Genomic DNA, 9342 nt, shown 5'->3' on the forward strand with positions numbered 1-9342 from the left:
CATAATCGGATCTAACAGATTCATTTGGATGGAAAAAAGTCTTTTAATATGGACAAATTTAGAGAATTGGTCCTTATACTTAAGACATTTTCCAAGAATGATACGAAGCTAAGAAATTGAGTCATGATGTCCCAACCAATAATTAAATCTTTGTTTGGGAGACTAGATCCGTAGATTTTTGTGATTATGGAACACTGGGGAAAAAATTGGACAATTATTGGGGTGGTTCTTACATTCGTGGAAAAAGATCTCCTGAGGCAAAATTGAAATATCGAACATAGGAAGTCCAATATTCTTCAGGAAGAACTTTAGTATCAAAGATTGAAGAACTTGCACCAGTGTCTATGAGAGCAATGATAGTGATGGGTTTAGCAAACTTTGAAGTAAAGATTTTCACAGGGAAATGTGGACAATGGATTTTCACGTAGTCTCGAATCTGAATAAGTTTCACAAGGAGTTTGATAACAATGGATGACACAAAGAGTTTGTTCAGATGGTTCTTCTTCCGCAGAGAATAGAGATTCGATATCATCATTTTCAAGAGAAATACCAGTTTTAATCTCTATATGATGTATCGGATGATTCTGACATTTTCTTGCCTAGGGACAAGTTTTGGCAAAATGTCCTTTCTGGTTGCAGATGAAGCATCGATTTGATTTTTTGTGGCCTAAGCAATCTTTCCTTTTACGTAAATATCGGCATTTCTTTTTTCTTTGAATTTAGAGTCCAAAGATTGGAAGGGCTTGTTATTCTGATGTAGTTTTTCATAGTTGGTGATCCATGTTTCTAGAAGAAGCTTGGCCAACTTTTCCTTTGGGATCTGTCTGGGAACATGAATGCAGGATGCTTGATCATTCTGCATGGAGATGAATAAAGCATCTTCATTTCCACTGTGGAAATTCAAGTCAAGAGCATGGTTCTGTACTCGATAAACCATCCGGTAATGCAATGTTGCTGCAATAGAGTCAGCAGTTTGAGGAGCTCTAGTGAGCTGAGCCTGGACTTTTAGAAAAGAAAGTAATTGAGGGTCTGAAAGAGCAATATTGAAGTTTGGATATAAGGTTACAAAGATTGTTCAAGCATTTAAAGTGGTTTGAACAATACCAATGCAACCATGCTGGTATTCTAGGAACCAAGTATCCAATAATGTTATTCTTACTTCGACTAGCAAACCCTTGCGGCCATGGAAAGTAAGAGCAAGATGAACAGCTCCATAATGGACATAAGAATATCCATGTTGAGTCCATTGCCTGGGAAACTCTAGAGGGATTTGAAGAGTAACAAAATACTCATTTTCAAAGGGGAAATGGGATGTTGATCAAACTTAAAGGATCTGGACATATTCCTTCACTTCCTTTGGAGTTTGGCGGATGAGTTGTCGAATGGAGCGAATAGGAGAAAATGATGAGGTGGGTTTAGCAAAAGCGAAGTAAGGGTTCATAAGAGGAAGTTGAGTTTCAGAGACCTTGGTTTCATCGCTAAGAGAGACTTCATAAAGATAGTTTATCTTAGAAGCATTGGAAACGCGAAAATCTAAAGGTGTTGAGGAAGATGGAGATGAGGCGAGAGAAACATATGCTTCTAGTATTTCTGGGTTAGTCATGATGCAAAGAGATCTTCTCAGCACTGGATTCACCTACTAAGCACATGGAACGAATCTTATTACAAACGAAACTAGGCTCTGATACCATGAATAGACTTAGGCTTAGAACTAGGGAAGACCGAATCGGTTTCCTACAGGTATGCCTTCCCATTGTGGGCGAACCTCTCATGTTCAAGCCCTTCAAGCACAGCCTTTTAGCAGGAAACCACTCTGACCTTTAGTTCAGAGTCTAGAGACACTCAGAGGTGTCGGGATGGTAACGTTTCTAACTATCCGAGCTACATTTCTCGCAGGATCCTACCAGGCCGGAGAAGAAGAAGGAGTTTAGAAAGCCATTGGATTTAATGTGTTTGGTAGAGTCCCTTGAAGTAAAGTGAGTGTTTTGTGTGAAACTCTCAATGGCTTTCTAAGCTCCTTCTTCTTTTTTCGGAATTACTTAGATCCATGTCTAGATTTCTTTATTCGAGCTTCCTAAAATACTTCTTTTCCCGGAAGATTTTCTACGAACCTTCACGTCTTTCTTGGAACACGTGATCTTCAGCTTCTCACAAGAATAGGCTGCATCAAGTTCTCTATTGTCTGTGAGATAAGTTTGGACCATTTGGCGTTTTAAACACAAATCATCAAGACACAAATGGATTTCTTGTTGTATCTCTCCCAACGGGGTGCTGGAGAAAATATTATTATTTTCTTGAAAAATGACTTCGAGAAAATATTTTCTTAAAAAGTCATTTTCTGTAAAACGAATTGCACCTTAATGAAACGTTAATTTGCTTAGGCTCTAACATTTGTTTCACTAATTTCAAACCATTCCACCATTTTGTAATTTATCCAGTTTACAGCTAGTAAGTTAAGATAATATAAAATTCATTTATCTTTTTCATAATTAAAATTCATTTATTGAAAATTCATATGAAAACCAATGAAGTTTTTATCTTGTTGAGCAAAAGACAATTTGATTGGAAAATTAATCTTACAATATATAACAGCAGAAAAAAAGACAAAAACAAAAATAAAAACCAAAACCGAACCGAATCGAATTGGGATTTCAGTTCGCCTTAGTTTTGGTTTGGATCAGATTTCAATTCGATTCAATAAATTTCCTTATTGGTTTCATCTGTTCCGGTTTTGCAAAACCGAACCGAACCAAACCACTTACACACCTACTTAAATATACATTTTGAAAGTTTTGGCACTTATGTGTCCACCCATGTTAAGTTTGACACTTGGGTGTTCTTCCCTTCTCCAATCAAAGCAACCCCAACACATGATAACGACATAGTAAATATGAGTTTCGAAAGAAGCAATTTCCAAGCATAGCTGCTATATCTTTTATGGGTAAGGCCATGATGGCTTTCTTGCTTACTAGTTTTGGAAAAGAGGACCATATGTTGTTGAGAAAGTATTAGGTGCTCTTCTTGTCAATGTTCGGTGGAAATTTGCTAATGTGGTAATGTGCCATGTAAGATGTCCGGCAATGGCACAACGTTAGCAATTTCCGACAAAATTGACTAGAATGACTATATTGAAATTTCATGTAAAGATTCATAAATAAATTAGTAAAAAAAAAAAAAAAAATCAAGATTACATTGGAACTGATATAAAAGATTTAGGATTGATTGAACTGTTTCCTGTCACGTAGGCCATATTCCAATCTGTTAATGATTACCACGTATCGAAATGGGGCCCACTTTCAAATCATGTCTTCTATTTCCTCCTTTATCTCTCTTCTCTCTCTCTCTCTAACACCATCTTCTTCACCTTAAAAGATGATTGATCTCGCAAATTAGTTCATCATAGCAGATACAAAATTACATTCCATTTCTCAATATTTAAAGTTATAATACACGGTCCTCTTTCATAGCATAGTGATTTGAGCGGCTTTGAAGCAGGAGTCATCGTTAGTCCACGTTTGTGTGTAGAGAGTTGGAAAAAGAGAAAAGCTAACCATTGAATACGGAGCGCCGACGTGTTGCATACGTAAGCGCCGGGCCCACTTATAACGTAAGCTGTCACGCCTCGACTGTAGAAATCGCTAGTCAGTGTCTGAACGGAAGAGTGGGAAAGAGAGAAGTTTTTTCGGCAAGGAGGAAAGAGAGAAGTTAACGACTGAAGAAAGACAAAAAGGTCAAAAAACGCTGTCCGGCCCACGTGGGGCCTGTCTGGCTTTTCTTGTCGAAATTGGCAGCTCCTTCGGACTTTATTGTATGAGTCTCGTACTTCGAACAAATACGAACACAACCGTATTCATTCTATACTAATCGAGATTGGATGTGTCCGAAATCATGGAGCTCGTCCTTGTAGCCCACCTAAAATTAAACAAGTTAGAGAATCTCTCGCACGCTCATTCTACAAGAAGGAAAAGGCACGTTGAGGACTTATTTAGGTTATTTTTTACTGTCATTAATATAAATTTTGCAACTCGCGCACTTTTAACGTTTTCCAAATCCAAATGTTATTTTCACAATATTATATTAACACTTGAATCTATACATAATCATTTTATAAATTTTTAGAGTTTGAACAACAGATAAAGGGTATCATAAGTTTATTAAAAATTTCACATTGTTATAAAGATCCTGTAAGTTTACACAGTAAATACAATAAAACAATTACATTCCCCTTTTCAATATAAAAATTGCAATAATTTATGGAGATATGTTTTTGAAAGGACCCTCACTTAACTTTTGGTGAAGGAAATAGACAACAATTTTATGATCAATAACAAGGTATTTTACATATGAAACAAAAACAGATGGGAAACTTTACTTCTGATATCTTTTTATCTCTCTTCTAGAATCTGTGTGGAGTCTGGGGACCACAAGATATTGGCAATTCATCCACGCTTCTAAATTAGTATAGACTCTCAGATGCACTTGTGAATACATACACAAAGGCTTTCCCTTTTGGATTCTTTCTTATTTAATTTTTGGATAAGCAGCTTAAAATTTTTACTAGGCAGAAAACCACTGCATAACATCCTACACGGATATAAGTAGTTACTGGTTGTCATTTTCAATGATGCAAAAGGACGAGTACCATGATTGGAAGACAGATGCATCAACCATGGGCAAAAAAGTGTCAGATTCAAGTGGTGTCTCAACTTTTGTTATGTGGATAGCATCACTAGGAGCATTCCCTGCACCAAAAGAGAAAAGTTACTGAGGTGCAAAGAGAAAAACCCATATGCAATTTAATTATGAGTAAATGTTTAAAAAAATCTGGCCACCGCCAATGACAAAAACTTAAAATGAACTGCTGTCATGTAACATATGAATTTGAGAGAATCTATGTTCTCGATTAATGGATCTCCTATATGAACATTAAAGATGTTGCTTTTGAGCCTTCTTTATGTGATATGCCTTGAGGACGGTCTCTTGAACAAGTATCTCTAAACCTATTCCTTGAGATCAAACGCCTAGAGGGGTAGGTTGCAACACACCTTCGTCATCCTTCAATGCCAACAAGGTGGTTTTGAAGCCGCCATGTTCATCTCCTAGGCCTTAATGAAGTCATAGGCACACTCATTTTGAATCTCCAATTGGAGTGCCTACTGAGAATCACTTTGTTTCGACCTCGTTAATTTGGAATTTGTGTTTTAATTTGTGTTTTGCATCAAGAGTTTGCTCCCTAATTTCTAGGCTTCTTAGCCGTTTTCCTCCGAAGAGCTGAACAAATTGGCCTCAAAGAAGATCGTCTCTATAATGGTGCTCAGCAAAACCGAGTGCAAGCCCGCCACCACCCCTGACGGTGCTCGCCTTCACCCAGATCTAACCCCCTATCTCTCCCATGCTTATATTAATTCTTACCCATTCTTATTTTTTTTTAATATTTATAAGTTTCAGTTTCCCTTTATTTTTTACAATTTTCACTGATGTGGCATGATGATAGGGACGCCACATCAACAAACAGAGGTCCCATGGCTGAGTCGAATTGCCACGTTTGACCAAATTAGCTTAAAAGACTGCATTGGTTACATAGAAAGAGAACAAGGACCAAATTGGCCAAAATAAAAATTCAAGGACAAAATTCAACATCAAAGAAAAATGCAGATGATAATCATGACTTTTTCGCAAATTTTTACAAGTGAAAAACAATTACTTTTGACCCTTTTTAGCCAAAGTAATTATGAGCATTCAGATCCTTGAAATTTTGCGAGTAGTCGGGCAAGCTTGCCAAGGAGTCCATACCAGGGATACTTCTCTCATAATCAACTACCTTGCCAAGCAATACATAAAAGTGATGACAGGCCTTTTAAATTTTAAATTTTGTTATCCAATTTAACTCATAATTCTAGTTGTCAAATCCCTTGCATTCTATACCAAAGATAATGTCTATTATTGTCATGATTAACATGATTCAAATATTTTGTTAATCGCACATGATGAGTGTATGACATCCCATTCAGCAAAACCTCTTTTCTTTACTACATAGGCAATAAGAACAATCCACCATTTGCAAATACCTTATAAGAATTATCCCCCTCAGGAGCAGCACATTTCTACTTGCCAACTCATCAGCTGTTCGTAAAATTTATGCACAATAGTCGCTGGTAAGCACTCCCGAAAGAGTAATACCAGCAGGCAAAAGAATTGGACGAACACCAAATATTAGCTTATCAAAAATTTAATAATCCACTTCAAAAAAACCTCAAAGAACACTAATCTGTCTCATAAATTCTAGTATGCAACATGTTATCCCAGAGATAAAGAAAACAGTTGTCTACCAATGCAGGATATAAAACAACCATTGCAATGTAGCTGAAAATGCAAGCGGGGCCTAAGACACTTACTTATTTGTCACCCCGATGTAGATCTGCTGGCTTGCACGAGCAGAGACCATCCTGATCAAACCTCCAGCCATGAGTTCTCTTATTGCCTTCCGAGTAAGTGATCCATTAACCTACACCAGATGAAGTTTATAAATAACAAAGAGATGACTAATTAGTAGAAAGAGGAGCTCAGACAGCAAGATCCTCTCACTGATGAGAACACGAATATGTTAGCTATAGCACATTGAAGTATCTAATTGTTCTACGCAAACACTGGCCATGAAAAACCGAATGCAATACAACCACCAGACCACATGTCAAGTCAAGGCAGGTAAGTCATATCGTCATCTCAACTCGATCACACATAAGCAACACAACAAATCATTTATATATGCAGAAAAGGCTGATTCCATGAGAGTTTTGGGTTCTAAATTACCAAAATTCGATGCTAAGGATGGCGAATACTAACCACTTCGAAAATGTGACAGCTTTGAGGATCCAGAAGAGATTGGTTCATAGTATAAATCTCTAAAAGTGAATTACATTCTCCAAAAAAGGCTGACTCATCCATATTAGCAGAAATATGTCCCACCACCACAAAATTTGCCAATGAAGAATGCGCACTTTTAAGACCAAGAAAAATAACAATTTGTTCCACAGGAAGTGAGCCGACGGGGAGTTCTAATTTTATCATTATTTGCCTATGGGAACAAACTTTCCACGGTCAGATCCTCCTAACTTAATAGACCTAAAGAAACCGTGCCAATGAATTTTATTGGGTGGAACTCCACTTGAGAACTCCACCATATATAAGACTAACAAGTTAAGGCATTTGTCAGAATTAACAGAGCGAGTTCCTGCTGAAAACATCCTATCAGTTACACACATGTACATAATTCACCTAAGTGCATCAATAAAAGGTTACATCAAAACGTGTCCAGAAAGGTTCAAGCGTGATGGCAATTACCATCTCATTATATAAGAAATAACTAGATAACGGATCATGTTAGCAGAAAAGGGGAAAGAGTAGATGCCTAAACCAAGACATAGACAATTATAGATACTAATAAGATAAACATAAAGGCATACCCTTAGGCGATCGGAGAGGATGGACGTGGTGATGAGCTCATACATGGGTGCCTTGGACAGAAGCTTGTCATAAGTTGCCTGGTCAAACAGCACCATGTTGTTCACCTTCTCCTTCTGTTTTCCTTTGCTCCATTTCTGCCCACCATCACACAATCTAATCCATCACAACCCAAGTAAGCCCGACATAAACAACAAATAACCGCAGCATGAATGTATAAAACATGTTCATTTTTCATCTCTCTCTCTCTTTCTTTGTTTTTTTTTTTTTTTTTTTTTTTGCCTAAAATTTCAGAGGCCAATTACTCAAACACTCCACAGCAAAATCAATCAGTAACTACCCAGGAAAAAAAAGAACAAAGATGGATGCTCAACACACTCTTCAACAGCTCAACTTAAGACCCCAGTCCAATTACCTAATAAACCGTACATGCACTGGAAAAAATCATAAACTTACAAGGCCATCATAGCCCAACGTGAAAGATCTGCTATCCTCACTTCATTTTGCATAACATCATCGAAAATATTCGCACTAACTACAAAGGAAGCCCAGTTGTCCCTACACTTTCAATCGCTCAACATGAGAGAGAGAGAGAGAGAGACAGAGACAGAGACAGAGACAGAGAGAGAGAGAGAGAGAGAGAGAGAGAGTCATGCCTTCTTCTGCTTTCTAACACAAGACTTCGCAGGCTTAAACAAGTGAGGCGGGGCTTTGTCCTTATTAGCAGCTATGAGTTATGAGCCATGAAAATCAAATGTCGAAGAGAGAGAAACGCAATGAAGAAGACATATAGAGAGTCTGATGATGATGACTGGAACACGTGACTCAGAGTTTCCAGATCTGCTGAACACAATCTTGGGAAAAACCATATGATTTCAAGGGTTTATCTGTCTCCAACCGAGCAAGAACTATGCATCCACAGAGAGAATTTCATGAGATAGCAAGATAAAGGAGCATCCTCAATCACCTTAGAACCATTGTGATTCTGGGGGGCTGAAGGAATCTCACTTCCTGAATTGCAAAGCATTAGGTACATCCAATTAAGAATTCCCCACATAGGACGGAATCATGTAACCTGAAAGAAAATTAAGAAAGAAGGAAAAAAATCAGTCTCAAGGAACAATTTCTACAGCCAATATAACAAGTCTCAAAAACTCAACCACAGTCAGGCTCAGGTATAATAATTGATAATGAAACAGCGGATGCATCTATCTCGATCTTGAGAGAGAGAGAGAGAGAGAGAGAGAGAGTCATGCCTTCTTCTTCTGCTTTCTACCACAAGACTTCACAGGCTTAAACGAGTGAGGCGTGGCTTTGTCCTTCTTTGGAGCCTATGAGTTATGACAAATGAAAATCGAATGTCAGAGAAATGCAATGAAGAAGACATACAGGGAGTCTGATGATGATGACTGGAATATGTACAGCAACTCAAGAGTTTCCAGACCTGCTAAACACGATGATGGAAAAAACCATACGATTTCAAAGGTTTATCTGTCTCTGAGCAAGCAAGAGCTATGCATCCACAGACAGAATTTCACGAGATAGCAAGATGAAGAAACGTCAAAATCACCTTAGAACCACCTTGATTCTGGGGGGACTAAAGGATTCTCACTTCCTAAATTGTCGACATTAAGTACATCCAATTAAGAATTCCCTCTGTAGGACAGGAACGTGTAATCTGTGGGAACCCGAAAGAAAAATTAAGAAAGAAAAATAATCAGTCTCAAGGAACAATTTCTGCAGCCAATGTAATGGGTCTCAAAACTCAACCACAGTCAGCTCAGGTATAACAATTGATAATGAAACAGCGGCCGCATCTATCTCAATCTTGAACTTCTTCTGAATGCCTAAAGTCCCAACTACAACACCACTACTGTACAA

The 9342-nt window shown here is 37.8% G+C and overlaps 1 protein-coding gene across 2 annotated transcripts; it reads right to left on the reverse strand.

The window, feature by feature from the left end:
* Positions 1–6145: 6145 nt before the first annotated feature.
* LOC104453304 (40S ribosomal protein S25-2) lies at positions 6146–9010 on the reverse strand. 2 transcript variants are annotated; one of them, XM_039317293.1, is made up of 5 exons: positions 8718–9010; positions 8429–8536; positions 7464–7598; positions 6396–6505; positions 6146–6217 (listed from the first exon to the last, which is right to left on the reverse strand). In XM_039317293.1, the coding sequence occupies exons 2-5, from the start codon at positions 8516–8518 to the stop codon at positions 6214–6216; spliced, it is 339 nt and encodes a 112-aa protein (XP_039173227.1). In that variant the 5' UTR covers positions 8519–8536; positions 8718–9010; the 3' UTR covers positions 6146–6213. The 2 variants fall into 2 exon arrangements, with proteins under 2 accessions (XP_039173227.1, XP_039173228.1); XM_039317294.1 differs by lacking the exon at positions 8718–9010 and having other exon boundaries at positions 7464–7617.
* Between the last annotated feature and the right edge of the window lie 332 nt (positions 9011–9342).

The sequence above is a fragment of the Eucalyptus grandis genome, chromosome 7 (assembly GCF_016545825.1).
Source record: "Eucalyptus grandis isolate ANBG69807.140 chromosome 7, ASM1654582v1, whole genome shotgun sequence".
In the NCBI taxonomy this organism is placed as follows: Eukaryota; Viridiplantae; Streptophyta; class Magnoliopsida; order Myrtales; family Myrtaceae; genus Eucalyptus; species Eucalyptus grandis.

Coding starts and splice junctions, on each gene's coding strand:
- LOC104453304 (XM_039317293.1), bottom strand. CDS start 8,518: ATGTGGGGAATTCTTAATTGGATGTACCTAATGCTTTGCAATTCAGGA. Junction 7,599..8,428: donor AGAATCACAATGGTTCTAAG/GTGATTGAGGAT, acceptor GATGGTGGGCAG/AAATGGAGCAAAGGAAAACA. Junction 6,506..7,463: donor TCCTCTCCGATCGCCTAAGG/GTATGCCTTTAT, acceptor CATCTGGTGTAG/GTTAATGGATCACTTACTCG.